Source organism: Pomacea canaliculata, linkage group LG2 (genome assembly GCF_003073045.1).
Source record: "Pomacea canaliculata isolate SZHN2017 linkage group LG2, ASM307304v1, whole genome shotgun sequence".
Lineage (NCBI taxonomy): Eukaryota > Metazoa > Mollusca > Gastropoda > Architaenioglossa > Ampullariidae > Pomacea > Pomacea canaliculata.
This window is the reverse complement of record NC_037591.1, coordinates 43104870-43123874: the sequence shown is the minus strand read 5'-3', so window position 1 is coordinate 43123874 and position 19005 is coordinate 43104870. Positions and strand designations below refer to the sequence as shown.

Here is a 19005-nt window from a genome sequence, read left to right as displayed (position 1 = left end):
AAAAAATAAAATGTACTGTACAGTACAGTACAGTAAATTGTGTTTCATTTACTGTACCTGTAGCAAACTTTATGGCAGGAGGGAATGAATGTGGAGGGAGGAGGGAAGAGGGATGGTTATTGTTTTGAAAGGGAGTCCTCTTCAATAAATACAGAGGGTAACTGCTCTTCGGGTGTTTCTGTTCTCTGTATCTTTTGCTGAGGAGAATCAGAATCTTGCTCTGCAGTTGCTTGTCTGATTTCTTTACGGACGAATTTGTCAATTGTTTGCTGTTTTTTTCTCCTCTGCACTCACACTGATGACGCAAGCAAGGCGCGCTGGGCCGAATGAACGCCATTCGGCTCAACTCGGCTCATCTCGGACGTTCGGATGTTCGAGTTCCAAATATTTGTTCGGATTCCAAGACAAAATTTTCTCGAATTTCCTGGTCGAATACCGATTTGGTCGAAAGTCAAGGCGTTCGAGAACCGAGGTATCACTGTACTTGTCTGTGAAACTTTGTCTTTTATAAGGCGATAAAGTCCTAATGTATGAAGGACTGGCTGAAATCTGTGACTTTTGGACAAGATGTCGTGTGTCATTGCCTGAATATCGTGTGAGATGCATAAATCAAACAAGCCCACATTTAATAATAATAACGCAATAACAACAACAGAGAATTTATATAGCGCATTATTTCAGCCAAAGGCAAACTCAATGCACCGACCAAGATTCACGAAATAGTCCAAAGATGAAGAAGGAAGAACAGTGAGACGACTTCAGTTTATTCAATGCAACTCAAGGTCCTATCGAGGCGAGTGAAGCCGGCGGAGTGGAATTCAGCCAACAGATCCTTCAGTTCGCACTTCAGAATAATATGTGACAATCCAGCTTCACAACAGAAGAGTGGAGAAAACATGTAGCACATGTCAACATTAAGATCCAACACTTTTATCCAAATCGAAGCAGAACAACAACACAGAAACAAAAATCAAGGAGAGCCGATCCCCTCAACCTGTTAGGCCAACGGCAGAACTATCAAATCCCCTCCATTGTTAGTGGAATTACAAGCATTGAACATGCCATGATGCTCGCTTCATACCATATTGTTTTTCATTGTTTGCACAGAAATGTTTGCACAGACCCAGACTCTGTCCATTGTCCGATTGACGAACTAGGGTCAGACATACCTCGGGAGCAATGACGATGTACAGTTCGCTAATTTATACTTGTGTCATGGTGTGTGTTCCAGACTTACATTGGGAGCGTAGTGGTGTCCGTCAACCCGTACCAGAAACTGCCCCTGTACACGCACAGCATTGTGGAGGAGTATCGCAGTCGAAACATCTACGAGTTGCCTCCTCACATGTGAGTATTGGTTTCTTGGTTTTTTTTTTTTCTTATACGCTTCTCGCAAAAATTAGCGAGGGGATGAACTTGCTTGTCATGAAAACACCTGATACTTTTAACATGAAACATTGATACATTTGTAAGATGGTACTATCCATATCGATGTTAAACAGCACCGAAGACAAAGGACAGGGTGCAGGGACAAAGGTGCTAGCGAACGCCCACGGTCTTCTGCCTGCATCTCCTTAGCTGTTAGCATTAGCTTGTTTGGATAGCTTGCTGAACTTATTCTTAGTCTGGCATAGCTTCTTCTTGTTTTTCTTTAGGAAAGGTGTGACCAGTGATCGAGTCCCTTCTTTGGGCGACTTTTTGTCTGGTCAGGTTTTTGACACAGTGTGGTAACTGCCTTTATTCTCCTCGCCGCCACACTTGATACCCGTCCACTCGACAGGTCGCCTTGGTAGCGAAGACATGGACGCAGTTCTCCGGCCCTTGCTTTTGTCGGGGAAAGCATTCGTTGAAAGATGTTGCGCCCTGGGGGGTGCTTTCATCGTGCAAAGCTTTCTCCTAGAAGTCGTATTGGGTCGGGCTCTCTGTGGCTATGGCAATGCACATGCTTCTTTGCCATTCTTGCCTAGTGTTCCAGGTAACCAGCAGATCGGGTCAGTCGAAGATCTTGGCCGTTACCATTGTGCCTAGTCGTCCTGGTGCACCAGGGCTTCACACAGTGGGGAGTCGGTCACATCTCCACTGCAAGCTGCTAGCCGCAACTCAGATGGTTGCCTCGCTCTTGCAGAGCCGATACGAGTTTTTAAATGGCAACAATTTTGATAGACACTGTTGAAGCCGGAACCCTGTAGTATATCCAGAGAGCTTAGATATAGAGAGGCTGCACTCCTTCTTTATCCTTACTTGTTAAGAAAAGTAGTGACGGAGTTACGTCCCTTCGAAAAAAGATGCTACGCCGCAGTTGCTACTATCAACCACTACTAAACAAAGTCGTCGCTAGCAGTGTTTATCTTTGGAGTAAATGTCTAGGTGTTTGCGATATCAAATGACCTTTATCTAAGAACAGATTTTTGTGTCTTTTATTGATGAGAATTGCTTAGATGAGGGTAGTTTGGGAGAGTTTTAATGCATGTATGACAGCTGACTATATTTAAAAAGGATAACTTTTATAAATTCAAACAGCACATACATGAGCACAAATTTGCATTTATTTAAAATCCATAAAAATCTAATTTATGAGAATTTATTAATATGAGAAAAGCAGTTAAAAACAGAATTACACATGAATATAAACAAGCCACATTCAGAATACTTGCTCACATATACTGAGACATATAGATTTCTGTTTACATACAAGCATGGGCAATAAATTCTCACACAAATCATAATAATCATAATTAATATAAAATCATAATACTACTATTAATAATAATGTATATATTTATATACATTCATATCCCTTGTTGTAAAAACATTGGTTGACAATTTAAAGATAACAGCTATGCTTACTATGAGATATACAGCAAGCAGGTACTCAAAAGGGATCATTCTCACATGTACTTTAAATGAAGATTTATAACATTTTCTTTCACACTTTTCTATAATAATTTTAAATTACTTTAGCTTAAAAGCTACAAATGATGTAACTTTAACATTTTTTTATTTCTTTTTTGCTCCTTTTTCAAAAAAGGACACAGAGCTATCTTTCAAAGAAAAACATTGATAAATAGATTAATCACACTTCCTTTCAGATCACATGCACCAAGTGGACAACAGAGGTCAATGCTTTTTAGCTCTTCCCACAAAAGTCGAATCAACTGAGATTTAACTTTTTTCCCAGGAAGTAACTGGTCAATATTTTTACAACATGTACACTCTAATATCTTGACTGTCTCACTCAGAATTTTTGTTTTTTTGGTGGTGGTTGTATGGAGAAAATGGCTAGAGGGTCACTACAGTTATCATCAAAATTATTGAAAGTGATATTTACTTTATCAAGAATGTCTTTGTCATTTAAACAATCGATGTCATGGTCATAGTCATTCTCGTCAATATCTACATTACATATCATTATGTCCTGTTGTTTGTCAGTGGTCACAGATGTCAGAGTCAATAAAGAGCTGTCATTGTCCTTCTGGCAATTAGTTCCACGACTGTGATGAAACAGGTTCTCAATCATGATCTGACGGAAGAATAATCTAAACTGTTCTGCAGTGGGATTATGCAGATGCTCCCTCTTTCCCTGAAAGCAAGAAAAAAAAGTCTTCTAAGCAGTCTTGATGTAGTTTTTCTGTAAGAAGTAATGAAATACCATGATTTGTCTGAAGCTCATCAAAAAGCTCAAGCAGAGCCTGCACAGTCATCTTCCACCCTGTCAGACAAGGTAGTGCATTGGATGAGGGTGTTTTCAGTGTACAACCATTGCAAAGTGTCACAGAGAAACTCTTTATGCCCAGATGCAAGCTATGATCATCATTAGCCTTATGTGCCAGTTAGAGTGATCTCTCATCATAAATGTTAATTAAAAAATAAAATATGACAGAAACAAAGGCCTATGATGGTAAAATATGGCTTAGTAACATATATTGGAATATATCATTATCTAATAATCATAAGTTATCAACCTTGAATGGTGGATTTGGAATGGCGAAAATTGTGGGGACTGCATTCCAGACAAGACTTTTTTGGGGGTTTGACAGTTGTACTGACTTTCCTCGAAATGATCCGAGCAAAGACAGTATCCTTTTCCATACACATCAGATGGTGTAAGATGGTCAAAATCTTTCCTTCTCGTAAAGTTCATCCATATTTTCCACCTGTTGTAATGATTTTTTCAATATATTAATAACAAATCTTTTTATAACACCTCACCCCAGTGACGAATGCCTTAAATGAAAATACTATAACAAATTTAAATAGGTTTGTAATCAGATAAGTGAGAATTCATCGCACAGTTTCACAGTATAATCAGTAAAGTCGTTTTAATAATCATAGAAATCGAGCAAACGCGTTGTAGTAGACTGCTCTCAACTACAGTACACTTATGGATCGTAATTTGAGAATAAATTCGTAGCTTACCTCTCTTCGTCCTTTTGGGAAATTGTGGAAACGTTTTTTTTTTGATGTTGATTTAAATCTGGCGTTCTGACAGTTAATTGCACAGCAAAATTGCCCACCTTGCCTCAAACGATCGCCTTGTGCCGTGTTGTTTCGTAGCATCCAATTACGAAAGATAACTCTAACGGACGAGTTTTCCCGCGGTCACGAGTGAACCCTCTCTACATCTAAGCTCTCTGGTATATCATCGTTAAAGGGATTAAAGTATAATCCTTCCAGTTACGGAGCCTCAAAGAATTCTGTACTCTTATCTTTCGTCACTACCACCCCGAGCTGGGAGTGAGTAGGTTGCGCGCATGCTGCTGTCCTGAGATGTGGTAGCCGCTTCTCGTGCTCCCTCTCCGGCCATCGCAATGCCTTGTAATTACACCGTGGGGTTACCCTGGCCGTGCAAGTTCTGAGTTGACTGTAGAGTTCCAGTCGACGTGGACAGACCGAGGGACCAGCCATCCAGCCCAGGCAGTCTACTGGAAGGTTCAACCGATGATACGAACTCGCCCCGCCTCTCCCACCCGACTTCCCAGAGGTGATGAATAGACGAATAGACGAAGGAGCGGACGCGTCGCAAAACCCGCTTTACACAGGTGTAACTTCTGTGATCGGTAACACAGCGACATCTTGTTCTGTCCGTAACACTGTAATCTCTGTTACTACTGAGTGATGTAAAGCTTAGTCTGCATCGTGCCGCCTGTAGCCAGGGTTAGTGTGTGTATCTCGTGTTTTGTCGCGTTAGTTCAGTTGTAGGAAGGTGTAGCGAGTTGTGGTCGTGTTGTTTGTGTACAGTGACGTCATGTGTCTGACGTCATGTCAGTGTAGCGAGTTGTGGTCGTGTTGTTTGTGTACTTTGACGTCTTGTGTCTGACGTCATGTGTGCATTTGTTCCTCGTCACTTGAAGCATAAAATGACGTCATATGTAAGAGAAAAGCAGTTGCTCTAAAAATGGCCGAGTAAGCGGGAAAACACAACGGTCTTCTCCGCCATCTTTATGACTCTCATTGACATTCCTCTGAATTCGTGTCTCGTCGATTCACCTACACATCTCTTTATCCTCATCGTCAGCGGGGGCTCGTCAAGCGGTGTGTTGTCTGTGTGTCTGTGTGTGTGTAATACGTCGTGGTGTGCACGCAAGGTAAGTGCACGTTCTATTACAGAAGGGTTCTTGGTGAGGGGGAGGGTGTGCGTGGGTTGAGTGGGAGCGGAAGAAGGTGCGTTATAGAACACTGACCAACTCACTGACCTACCCCAAACAGTGTGCAAGCATCAGCAGATGGTAGGTAACCAGCAAATGGTCCGCACAGCTGTATGTAGCATCGAATCGGAGGCCTTGTTGTTGGACGAGGGTGCGAAGTGGAATAGATTAATGTGAAGATATTTTGAGAACATCTAGCTCCTCAGTTCCTTTATCTAGGGCAGGGATCACTTCCTACCGCGCGTAGTATTTACCCTCAAGATGGGCGCGTAAGAGATCAAGACGAGTAGTGAAGTTTGTGCGCCCATCAAGTAGCTTCCGCCTGCCATCAGCCTAATTGAGCGGCGTCCTGCCGCCTTGTCGCCGCCAGCCCATCTTTTCTCCTCTCTCGCCGCCCCGCGCCATGCCGCTAGAACATTCCTGGCGGTGCTGGGGCTGTGCGCCCCATTTAGCATGGTATGGCTAATGACCATTGCTATAAACTCCGACCATTACCATCACTATAGCTGTCGCCAGGTACATCGCGGGCATTCCGCACGTGCTGTGTAGCTGCACCATCATCTGCCGCCCTACGGTAGCGCCTACGCTACTACTACGCGGGTGGAAGTTCGGAGAGTAGGCGGCATAAAGCCATGCTAAAAATAGATTTGGCAGTTTGGCAGTGCAATCACGTGAGGCACCTTCTGGCGTGTGATTGCGTCATCGGGGTGGCAGAGCGATACTGCCTCCCCTTCTCTCACGCTTCCTGTCCTGTCTGGCTTTGTGTAGTTATGTGCATATCACAATGTGTATTTGTGTTTTCGTTTCCCCATCTTTCCGCGGGAGAACATTTATCCATCTCGGAAACATTTCGCTAAACATTCCTTTGAGTGTTTTTTGGTGAGCACAACACGCGGTGCCGCACAAGAACCCTGGAAGGCCTGTGCGCACCGAGGCCCATGAGATAAGATATGTGGACGATAAACCTGTCAGTCATCAAGATTTCGCGTGTAAAGAAGCCGGTTAAAAAAGGGGATGTTTGTAGTATATTTTTGGTCGCCTGGATGTTGCGGTGGAAAACAGATTTGGTCAGAGAAAAAGGGGAAACATCAGGTAATCCGAAAGAAGTGCAGAGAGATAAAAAGAGACAACCTGTGAAGACGTGCTAGCGGTGCTTGGCAGTATGAGAGCTAGTAAAGGACAGGATTAAGTTGTGATTCTTAGAAGTTATTTCACGAGGACTATTTCAGAACAAGTTTTTATGGATGTAGCCAATCTATCAAAGAGCACTAAATCTGACCTTTCTGAAAGACCGAATTCAATTCCCTGGTTGTTTAGTGATTGGATTTATAAATAGTGTGGCCTTCGATAGATAAAGAGAGAACAAAAGGAGTGAGTTCATAAAATTGGTTGGTTTTGGTCACCAGAGGATACTGAGGCGCATGCACGCACGTGGTGATCAACATGAGCATCCGGTAAACTAGTTTTCTACCTGCCAACCTGCCACAAGCGAGCAAGGTTGTGCTGAGCGTCTCAGTACATGTCTCCTGTCTCCTCTGCACATTGTAGGTGTCGCAACCCAAAAACAAAACTTCATCGTTAAAAAAAAGGATAACAGCAGTGACCAAAAACACACCCAGTACCCTCACGACCACTGTATGAGGTTATGGTTCTTTTGGATAGAACATACGAAGCAGGTACTTATTACACACCTACACATGCACACCTGCTGTTACACACACACACTACAAACATGGAGCACCCAAACATCCGTGAAAAACAGTGTTTGTGATGCAGTGTGCTCTGTTCTTACTCTGTAGAGAGATAAGATAATGGCAGCGAGAGCACAACCCTCGTCCCCTCACCAGCACCTTTCACGCCACAGGAGATAGGGCGCGCGTGCAGGTGAGGTCATAAGACCTTGTAAGGAAGCTGCAGTCAAGATGGCGACGACCTTCCCTCCATCTGTCGTGTCTGCTCAGTGCCAGCCTGGCCGCGACTTGACGGAGCTCTCTGCAGACCTTATGATAGCCCCGGCCCCACTCACTGCTGTATGATGTCAGTGCTTGGCAACTAACAAAATCGATGAAGTATTTAATCAATCCGCGCACACATCCATTCATGCGAAGACATAAAGGTACTGACACATGGCGCCTGTGTAGCTTTAGACAAAACTAAAGTGGATGTTATGTTTTGACAAAGCAGTTTGGGTTGGGGAGTGTGAATTCCCCGGCACGAATATCAGTGAAATACATTTACTTGGTTATGTGTGTGACTGTTGTCTTGCGCGGGCATCTGTGTGATGTTGCCAAATGCAAACGACTGATTACGTCATATTTGATATTGTGTGTGTGCGCGCGTGCACGGTCTTCTAATCATAGAGGGCTGAAAACTAAAGTCCTTCCGTGCTTCTTGGATTTGAAGTTTCTCGACTGAAACTTTGGGAATGGCAGTCGATTAAGAAGAAAAAAAAAAAAGTTGCTGTCAGCGGTACGTCTTGTGGGAGGAGGAACTTCATCATTCTCTCTAGTAGACGATCTCTCTTGAACCCGTGACACCCTGTTTCTCATACAGTGGGTCCCGTCAACTCCTGGAAGGGTAGAGGTGCGGGGCAGGAGTTGAGCCCTTCTGCTTCTCTCTCAGCATTAATGTTTGCCTGTCTAGATGTTTTCCTCTCCTCCAGTTTTTCCAACAACACACACTCTGTCTCGTTTTCTCTCTCTCAAACCCACACACACACATGCGCACGCACACACAGAAAAGAATGGGTGTGTGCTTTGTCTTTCACTTTTTGTCCTGTCTGTGCATTGTGCTCTGGCTCAGACTCCAAGGTTCTGGACAGCCATGCATCTGCATGTAAGACCTGCGCCGACTGTCGACGGAAGCAGAAAACTCGTCTCGTCTCGCTTGCAGCCTTGTTGGTGTTGACATTGCCCTGCAAATAAAGGCGATCCCAGATAAGCAGGCCAGCAAACTGCGCTTGGCGGGAGCTAACTCAACTCCACGTCACTGCTGTAAACATCTTGAAACGTTCACAGGGGCTGCAACCCACGCCATGGAGCTGCTCGCTCAGGAAGTGTTTTAAGGCGGCTTTTGATCGCCTTACTCAATACAGATAACATATACTAAATGACTGAATTATCTTTTACGTTATGGTCATCGACTTCCGGTGTTCAGATCCACAAATGATGAAGGATCAACCCGACTTTTCCCGCTGTGCGAGCTGACCGACAGAAACAGCACAGACAAACGTGTTACTTGTTGACATCGGAGATGAGTGTCAGCGAGAGCTGTAAATATAAATAAGGTTGAACAATACCTCTAGCCTCTTGACTGGTGAACATCAGGCTCAAACAAAGTGTGGCGGTGCAGGCTCACAAAGTTTATGCAAGCTGTGTAATCCAATGATTGAATAAGCCAATTTTCTCCAATTCTACTAGGTTTGAGAAAAAAGGCTGATGACATTAGACTTCGCAGTTCTAAACTTTTATTTACTCTTGTAAAACATTGTTATCTTAGTGTCCATTAATATTTTTGTGAGTTTTGTTAGTTGAATACTGAAATGTGAGTTGTGGAGGATGTGGTTTACAGTTGAACGCAATTTTATTTTAAACATGCAGTTGATTTGCTTGGAGAAAACAATGACAAGAACTTGTTACAGTTTCTAATCTTTGACCAGTCAGTGCAGATGTTTGGGTTTGGGGAGGGTTAAGTTTGAAGTCAGTGCAATCTTATATTTAAAGGTTAAAATAAACATAATTAAGCATTCTAAAATAAGCTCCCTTCACAATAAATAATACCACTGTACATTCAAATAACAAACATTCCTAACCTGCCTATACACACATCAGTTCTTTAAATTATGTGTGAAACACCTTATTGAAACTTTTGTTTAAATCTGTGTTGAAATGCATAAACTTGCTTCGTTCGTTATACATGCTTTCGCTCACCACGAGCACAACTTGAGACTTCATCGCTTGCCTTCTGTGGAGCTGTGATCGCTTCTTTGCTTTCGCATCAAGCCTTTTAAAGGGCAACACACGAGTGCAACATGTTTTCTTTATTATGGGGTTAAGTTCGTTTTAAAATAAATAATTCCCAAAATATTAGTACATAATTATGCCTAATTTTCTAGGTCTAAGCCTTCTATCATCGGCATTCTCACCTGCTGCTAGAAAAGCAGAAAAATTACTTTCTTACACTGGAGAGCTCGGTTGTACACAAGTAGCATTTGTAACAGTGAGAGTGGCTTAGTTTAGCCATGAGTCAAAAGAAGAAATATCGCTCGGGTTGTGTTTAAGAAGCGATTTTGAAATACAACCATACAGATTTGAACTTTATATAGAAGCTTCCACTGAATTAAAAAATAAATGAAAAGGTCCAAACCGACTTCGCTCAACTGACTGGAAAATCTTCTTGCGATCAACATTTAATGCGCAGTCTTCGTTGTTACTAAGTGGGCACATTTGAGTAATTTTTTTCATGTGTATTATTGTTATTTCACATTTCACATGTACATTTCTCTAAGATAAACTCCTGTAATTTTTTTTATTTGACAGTTAATTTCCAGCATTGCATTTTTATTTTATGGTAACAATTGACTACTTATAAGGATTTTTTACTATTAAAAATATGATAATATAACAAAAAATTATACATTTTTATTGATATAAAAACTTTTATTTCTTCATCATTTAACTTCATGTAAATTTACTGTTTACTTACTCGCACATGTTCCTGCTCAAGCTCCTCGACATCTGTCACACTCAATTCTTTCTTAGCTGTTTCGCACACGCACATCAACTGTGTCCTCACACTGGCAGTTGTTTTAGTGTTGATATGACAGTGTGTTTGTGAATGTGTCACGATGTTACTTGTAGACCAGACGGTGTACAAACAGTTGATGTTGTATATCTGGAACCTGATCAGCAATCGTTGTCGGTTTAACAGCTCGTGCTTGTGTATAGTCGGCACTGCTGTAGCAAGAAGACCTCTTCGTTTTACAGAAAGTCCAAGACTTGCCTGTACTGTAGAAGAGACTGGATAACAATCACTTTTGAAAAGTTTTGAACAAATTCTTGAGTACTGTGTGGTGACAAAATTTTCACGGCACGTTTGAACAAAGCAGAGATGTGTATATACAGATATCTGAACCAAATTAATTCACTGGTATGTGGAGACGGTATCTTTAGGAAGTGACAGTCTGTACAAACTAAATCCATCTGAGTGTCGAAAAGAACATTCGCCAACACCATATCGTGTCCTCATCTATTTTCTTTCACTGAGGATGGCATCTTTCTTCTTCGAATTCAGCTCATGCAGACGACGCTATTTTTAGAAATATTTCCCATTCGTCACTTCCTGTTTTCGACAAATCCAGGTGTGATTAAAAGAAAAACATTGATATAATATCACTCGTACCTTTTGCGTCATAAAATGCCACTGGATTTTGTTTTTGTGATATTTTATTCTCTATTTTCAGCGATGTTTGCTGAGCACTCGTGTTGCCCTTTAATAATACTAAACATTCTTTCTACAGGCTTGGTAGCCAAAAAAAAAAAAAAAAACAAAAAACAAAAAGGGTGGGTGTATTTTCAGCTGGCCACACATTTTTTTAATTGAAAATCAGGAGTCCCCCAGTCTCCGCAGGCAAACTGGCTTTTCGTCTGCTCGCTACTCCGTTTTTTGGCTGATGTCACAGCCACCCAGCTCACTTCCGTGGAAACATACGGAGTGTGGAGGAAAGAGTGTGTTTGCAGCATAAAAAGTCCCGGAAATGTCCTTTGAGGTGTAAAGGTTCTTTTCATTCCTATGAATTAAAATGAACACTTGTGGACTCTGTGGATATCTGATACCACTGCAGAATCCTAAGCAGTTTGGATTTGGTTTGCCCTTAGCTACTTGGGTTGTGCAGAACTCGGCATCCTCGCCTCGCTGTAATGAAGCTACCGGAAGTGGGTTCCGTGGGCCTTAATGTACCTGCCTCGATATTTAGTGGCCTGAGCTTCTTCCTGCACATGTGATGACTGGTAAAAACCCGGAGACCTCTCGTCCTTATGAGCGGTGTCCCAGCAGTAACTAGTATTGGTGTTTTTCCCTTGTTCTAACTTGCAGTAAACAATAGTGCGTCCTTTTTCCCTTGTGATATATTCTGCTTTCTTGTGTGTGCAATCAATGTAATTAGGTCCTTTCCCCACTTCTGTCAATACTATAGGGTCCCTTTCTCCCTTCTATCTGGCTTTCTGTCTTGTGTGTGTGCGTGCCGCTGACACAAAGTACAGGTGTAGTGCGCCACTAGACACGTGGACAGCAAATGTTACATAACATGTATTATGTACCTAACATGTATCATCTCGCAGCTTCTGGGGCTCTTTCTGCTTCAGATGGCATGTCTGGAGGTAACAGACTGCTCCAGTCGCCAGCCTGACATGTTTGTTGACTGCAACAATCCAACATAACTGTGCAAACTGTTTTGTCGAGAACTTAAGTTCGTCTGTGATCTTTGTTTCAGAGCCGTCATCTGCTGTGGCAGTCCCATCTTTCTGTTGGCTTCTAGCATAACCTTTCTCTCCACAAAGCGCTCTAAACCTTTCATCCTTATTTCCACCCTACCTAAAAAAAATGTAAGAAAAAGGAAAAGGGCTTGTGGTGACCCCCACTCCTACCCATCTCCAGCAGTGTGCACTCTGTTGGTCGTGCCCGCCATGTGCACTCTGCTAGCAGGAGGGTGTAGTGAGAGGCCGGCATGGCCGCTCATTTGTTACGGAGGCAAGGAGCAGGGCCTGTGTACTCAGCAGGCCGAGTATTTAGACAAGGGGGCACGACTTTGTCGGCGCATCAAGCCTTTTGGTAATTTGTTTGCTGCCACATGTTTGACATGCCAAGCGACTGCCGGCCTGCCCACAGCGGTCGTCACACGCCCTGCCTCAGTTACACCGTGTGCTGTAGGAACAGTGTTACAGCCTCTTACCTTCATCGGCCTCCCTATTACATTTAAAGACAGGAACACACACACAGGGGAGTAACACGCCCGTCTGCACTTAGAGACAGGTAGCAATACATCTTAGTGTCCACCCTGTGTGTGTTGGTAGAGGGCAGCAGCGCTTCTGTTTTAACAACCACCACAATTTGAAGGAACTGCAACAGACGTCACAAACTATTTACTGATTGGTCCAGAAAATACCCAGAAAACGGGGATATTGATTTTCTTGGTTTGTAGGAAATTCCCTCTATTTCTACTGCAGTATTTGTGTACATTCAGGCGAGTGCCTTATAAATTTAGGAAGCATTTACCATTCAGCACCCCCCTCCCAACCTGTTTTAATATATTTTAAATTCAGTGAGCTGTTTACAACTCTGTGTGTGTTTAACGATGTATCATGTTTTATCAAACTGAAACATTTTTATTCACTTTCGTTCATTGCGATGCCGCGGACTTGATTGACTTTGTGAGTGAGATTTGTGTGTCACGGGTTCGTATCTCGGCTCCGACATAAGCTGGGACGTCTGGGAAATGTTTTCTTATATTTAATGTCAGTTGAGTTTGGCATCTGTGGTCATTTAATCACGATGTTAGTGTGGCTCTTAAGGTCACACATAAGTATTCGTGACATAATCTCTCCACCTTGTGAATGTGGGTCTGAGACTCGGGTGCCGGCAGTAGCCACCAGACGTACGTGCTGGTCCTTCAGCAACTTTTGTTTGCCTTTTTTTCTCAGCGTGCAAAACATTTGTTTCTCCGAGGCTTACTCTTGGTGAGCTTGGTGGAGCCCGAGAACAAGCACAGACGTGCCCTGCTGCTTGCGTCTCATGTCTGCTGCTTGTCATCTTGTTTACCTACAGCCTCGCTTCTACTCCTCCATGAACCAGTCCTGTTTCCACAGAGATGTATCATTATGTATCGTCGAAAGACTCTGGGCGAAAGATAGTGGTACCCGGACCGAACTCTCATGGGCTGTGATAGGTAGCAGCTGTTGGGGCAACCCACGCCGATATTTTTAACTGCTGTCGTCATCCCTCACCTTTCCTCAATGAACTGTTTGGGGTGCTCTTGTTACCAGCCATTTCTTACACATGTCCTGCCTGTTTACTACAGATATCGTACCCGTGACCTCGCCTCACATACTCCAGCTGTTTCTTTTAGCAACGGGACACTGTTTGACTTATTCTTTATTTTCCTTCAAGATGTTTAGGAGAGACGGATTTTCAGCCAAGTGGAGTGGAAGCGTCCAAAATATATATTGCCCCAAGATCATCACAGCAATGTCGAACACATATATACAAAAGGGAAAAGGGGGGAAAACACATATGCAAAATTATGGCAAGGATCGTGTACACGAAATCTCATTCTTGTAACTGCATCGCAGTTTCACCACGCGCGGCCATTTATCTACTATTTACTATTCATTTCATTCTTTAAGTTATCACCTAGTGAATTTTTATTGGCTTATCTGGTAGATGGAAGACATTACTACAGTGGAACCTCGGTTAGCGAACGCCTCGGATAGCGAACATTTCGGTTAACGAACAAAAATTTCGTTAAAAATTTGTCTCGGATAGCGAACAAAATTTCGGATAACGAACAGCCACGTGAACCACACGTGACCGACCAGCATGTCATCATTCGTGCTCGAGACACAGTTACGATCGGTCGTTCCTTACCTGTGCGCATTCTTCTTATTTAGTGATTGTTGTGCTTTATTTTAATAAGATAATCCTCAATCATGGCTCCAAAGATGATTAAGAGCAATCAATAGTAGTGAGGTAATGACAAGGAAGCAGCCAACAAATGAATTGAAAAAGGAAATGATTTCAAAGTATGAAGGTGGCATGCGTCTGTCGGATGTGATGTCGTCTTACCGAAGAGTTTAACAAAAAAGACAGAAGGAACAGACACTGGATAAGTGTTTTCCTTTAACCTCAAAGCTACAGAAAAGGGAAGTCACCCCGATTTTACAATGTCACGTGCTCATGGAGGGGGAATCAGTAATTCCACCCCCTTCCTCCCCACACCTCCATCCACCCACACCGTCAAAACGGCAAGTTTTCTGATGTTTAAATACTTTCGTTAATGTTTTTATGTTTATTTAACTCCATTTATATTGCATTCTAACTGTTCTCATTACAAATACCTCTATAGCCTGTAACTTTCAAATATTAGCGAGTCAACATGGGCTGGGAACCAATTAAATCTGTTTCCTTTATTTCTTATGGAAAAAATTGTTTCGGATAACGAACATTTCGGATAACGAACAGCTTTCCAGAACGGATTAAGTTCGTTAACCGAGGTTCCACTGTACTTCTAAACATCGCCAACACGTGGCATCATCGCACCACGTGATTATGCAATCATGAAAATATTGACACTGACGGAGGTACATGTATATGTGTACAGCACGTGTATTGGTGGACAACACGTGGAACTGCGCTGCTGTTTGTCTTCCAGTGTTACAGTGTGTTCGCATTTGTAGACAGAAACTAAGTACAAATATTCATCACTACCTAAGGTAACATTTGTTTGTATGTGCTTTTTTCAGATATGCCATTGCAGACGATGCCTACCGGTCAATGCGGGACCGTGGACTTGACCAATGTATCATCATATCTGGGGAGAGTGGCTCCGGTAAAACAGGCAAGTTAATGGCAGGGCAAGATACTTATGTTTGTTTCGTGCGAGTAGGTGGAGGGGTGAGGCAAGCGAACCAAGGGAGGAAAGTCAAGAGTTCATTAACATTACTGGGTAACTTTCCCTAGCAAGATGTGATTTGTCTAAACATCTAAGAAATTGTATCAGATTTTTTATTTTAATTTCGGGAGGGTGGGTGGGTTTCCAGGATGGTCATCTCTTCAGATCTTGTGTCTAAAATCGTGCTGTATGCTTTCAGCATATTTGTGGCATTCTGTAGGTAAAAATATCTTTATTATCAGGGATCTTCTTGTCTTCTGAAGCACTTCTTTCCCTGCACACATCTTGCCCTGATACAACTATTACACTTCAGGTATTTTGTTTCGTCAGAGGCCAGCAAGGTGATCATGCAATATGTGGCGGAGGTTTCGGGCAAAGGTCAGGAAATCGACCGTGTCAAGGAGCAGCTGCTGCAGTCCAACCCTGTGCTGGAAGGTGTGTTGCCAACGCTTAGGTTTATTTTCTCACTACAACATCTTAACGGCAATTCCTAGCCGTAGGAGTAGAGGGGGGGGTGAGAAGGGAGCGCTAAGTCAGACGGTGGAGGGGGTTCCATGTAAACTAATTATTTATCTGAGAAAGTCTGGCATGCAAAGCAAAACACACACACACACACAGAGTTCATTTTTTGTTGTGGTATATATTTTGACTTTGCTGGGGTCTAATGTTGATTTGTTGTGGTGTCTGTGTGCAGCTTTCGGTAATGCAAAGACTAACCGTAACGACAACTCCTCCAGATTTGTAAGTTGTGTGTTCGAATGTCCAGGAGAAATTTGTCGGTGAACACAGTTACTTGTTTCAGTTATTCAGTTAAATGAATCAGGAGAGGCACACAAAGAAATGCCCTGACACTGCTGTCTCACTCGGAGATAGTGTCGACGGGAAACCTTGCTTGGGGTTCTTGAGATCGGGACAGGGAGCAGTTGCTGAGTGAGCGAATACTCCTCCTCCTACCTCCACACACCTTGCTGAGAGATAACAAAGTAGAGATTTACGTTCGGCAGGTCACCAGGTGTAACGTGGTATGCTTCATGCTGGTCAAGGGTTGATGTCGAGTCTGTAGCTCCCTGACAGGTCGGTCAAACTGATAACGTCTGTTGTATGGTGCATAACAACTCAGGTGCATTGTTCCCCCCAAGTCCATTGCTGCACGTCCCACAAAAATTGGAGACTTGATCGCTGTCGAAGTGGCTGGGGCTGAAATTCCAGTTGTTCATGTTTGTGAGTAGTTAGAAAGTTGCGTCACGTGACGGCGTGCAGTCAGGGGTCATCTGTCCTCTCTACGGGAAGGCCCCAAAATGTGGCTGTCAGCGCCAGCCTGCCTTAAAGATCGCTGTAGGCCATTAAAGTCACCTTAACCCCATTTCATCAATCTCTCATCTAGTTATTAATTTTTTGTTGTCTTTCCCACGCATGGGGTCCCAACACATACAAGTTTAATGAAGGAGATGAAGTCCGCATTTAACTGACAAGACAGTTCACCCTTATGAATCACTCAACACATATGATGACATGATAATGATACCATTATGTAAGCCTTATTGCCTGGCTCATTACATTTTCTCAAGCTTACTCATTTCTGGTTGTCAGGGCAAGTACATGGACATAGAGTTTGATTTCAAGGGCGATCCAGTGGGCGGCGTCATCACTAACTGTGAGTAAGGTGTCGTCGAGGGCGTTTTCACTATCATTACCTTGTTATGTCCTCTTTGGTAAATGTCACGGTTTATTATGTTTATGTCTCCAGAATGTTACTGCTACCTCAGTTGTCGTGTACGTTACTGTGTCACACAAGCATGCGTGAAAGCTGTCACGTGATCATGTACATATTGTGCCGCCACTCACCTTGTATTACGACACTTGGTTACATCGTGTGTGACACATCTTAGCTGGACACTACGGATGTTCTAATACTTTTGGCTGGGTTTAGATGATGTCGCTTGTTAACTACGGGCATCAAGCAATTAATTGTGGGGTTCTTGCCTGTCCATTCTTGTCCACCTGTAGTCACCACACATTCCTACTGCTTCAGCAAGAGGTGCACAGCAGCTATTCTAACTGCACCTTTTTTTGCTTATTTTGCAGATTTATTGGAAAAAGTGAGTCACTTTTTCTTTTTTGTACAGTTTTGTTTGCTTTTACTAATGGAGGAGATGCTGTAGTAACAAGTACCCCTTGCAATCATGATATAGCCTAAAGCAGAAATCTGTACTGTCAGAAAAGTCTGCCAAATAACTGCCTTCTTTTAAAATAAAGCACACTTGTTCGCAATATGTAATTCATGTGAAATCACTGTCGTAGTTAACCTTTTCATAAAAACAAAATATATACAGTTTGGAACGTGCTGGTTATTCGAAATATGTTGGGACTAATGCCTTTTTAGTTGACATAATCATAGTTTACTGTTCAACTCGTTTGACTTCATATTCTACAGTGACCGAACACAGACAGACGCACAAAAAATGATATTTGGTTTGTCAACAGTCGCGAGTGGCGGTTCAGAGTAAAGGGGAGCGCAACTTCCACATCTTCTACCAGCTGCTGTCTGGCGCTCCTCCCCAGTTACTAGGTAACATGACAACATATAGGTCTCTTACAAAGACTCACTCCAGCATTTATATGTTAATGATGGGTCTTTTCTGCCTTCGCCATGGAAGAAATAATGTCTTTGCGAGCAGATTTTAACTGTAACATATCAACATCTTCGTTTGTAAGAGCAGCGAGTAGTCTTTCCGTTAAGTGCAGCGAACGAGGCGCAGGAGGTTCCTCGCTGCTTTGTGTTTTTGTGAACTTTGGCCGGGGTGCCGCGCTATGCAAGCTCACTGATTATTACATTAGTTTTCTGCACTGATTCTTTAATACTGTATATTTGTGTTGACATTTCGCTCGACTGCCAATGGCGCACATGCAGCGTGTTACGTGCTTTGACTCATATTTTGATGTTATTTGCTTTTATTTGAGTAAAGCACACTGCTCAATGGTAGAGAAATGCGATGTATTATCATTAATGTGTGCGTAAAGGAGAGAGAGAGAGTGGCTTGACAATAAGGAAGCAGGAAGCTGTGTGCTTTACCACTTACCGACTGATGTTTTTCGACATTTTCAAAAGCCTGTTTTGTATTGAAGTGTGTCTACGTATGGTGTTTCAGAATGTCTATGAGGAGTTAAACGAGATACATTTCACTACCCACCCCATCCCCAAAACTATATTTTAACTCGGTGTTTTGCTGCAGAGGATCTGAAACTGGTACGAGGGACGGAACATTACAGTTTTCTGAACACCAGTGGTTGTGTTGAAGTGGACACCATTGACGACGGCGCCAACTTTGAGACCGTGTTGGTATGTGGGTGTCATTGACGAAGGCGTCAAACATAAGATGATCACGATAACAAGCAATGATCCTAGACAAACATAGTGAATCACGATGACATCATTCTTGATGTCCCTAACCAACCGCCTGTGTTAAGTTTATTAAGTGATCAACAGCAGATGACGGGATCGTGTCATTAGTTTAAAAACAAACACTTGTTTTTGGCTGTTGAAAGTACGTTTTTAAAACATCAATAATGACAGTACATGTAAATTAATGATTTCATACATCTCACAAGTCTTCAGTTCACTCGTATTACACACATACACACAGGTCCACACATAATCACATACGCATCCACACATGTATACATGTACTTACATGC

The 19005-nt window shown here is 42.7% G+C and overlaps 1 protein-coding gene across 9 annotated transcripts in view; it reads left to right on the top strand.

The window, feature by feature from the left end:
• LOC112556354 (unconventional myosin-Ia-like) overlaps positions 1-19005 on the top strand; it is a 79439-nt gene that overhangs the window by 30930 nt on the left and 29504 nt on the right. For all 9 annotated transcript variants that reach the window (XM_025225278.1, XM_025225280.1, XM_025225281.1 and 6 more), the window contains 8 exons: positions 1232-1347; positions 15161-15255; positions 15640-15744; positions 16004-16050; positions 16900-16963; positions 17395-17408; positions 17794-17878; positions 18543-18649. In XM_025225278.1, coding sequence (XP_025081063.1) covers positions 1232-1347; positions 15161-15255; positions 15640-15744; positions 16004-16050; positions 16900-16963; positions 17395-17408; positions 17794-17878; positions 18543-18649 — 633 coding nt within the window. The remainder of the gene's footprint in view (positions 1-1231; positions 1348-15160; positions 15256-15639; positions 15745-16003; positions 16051-16899; positions 16964-17394; positions 17409-17793; positions 17879-18542; positions 18650-19005) is intronic.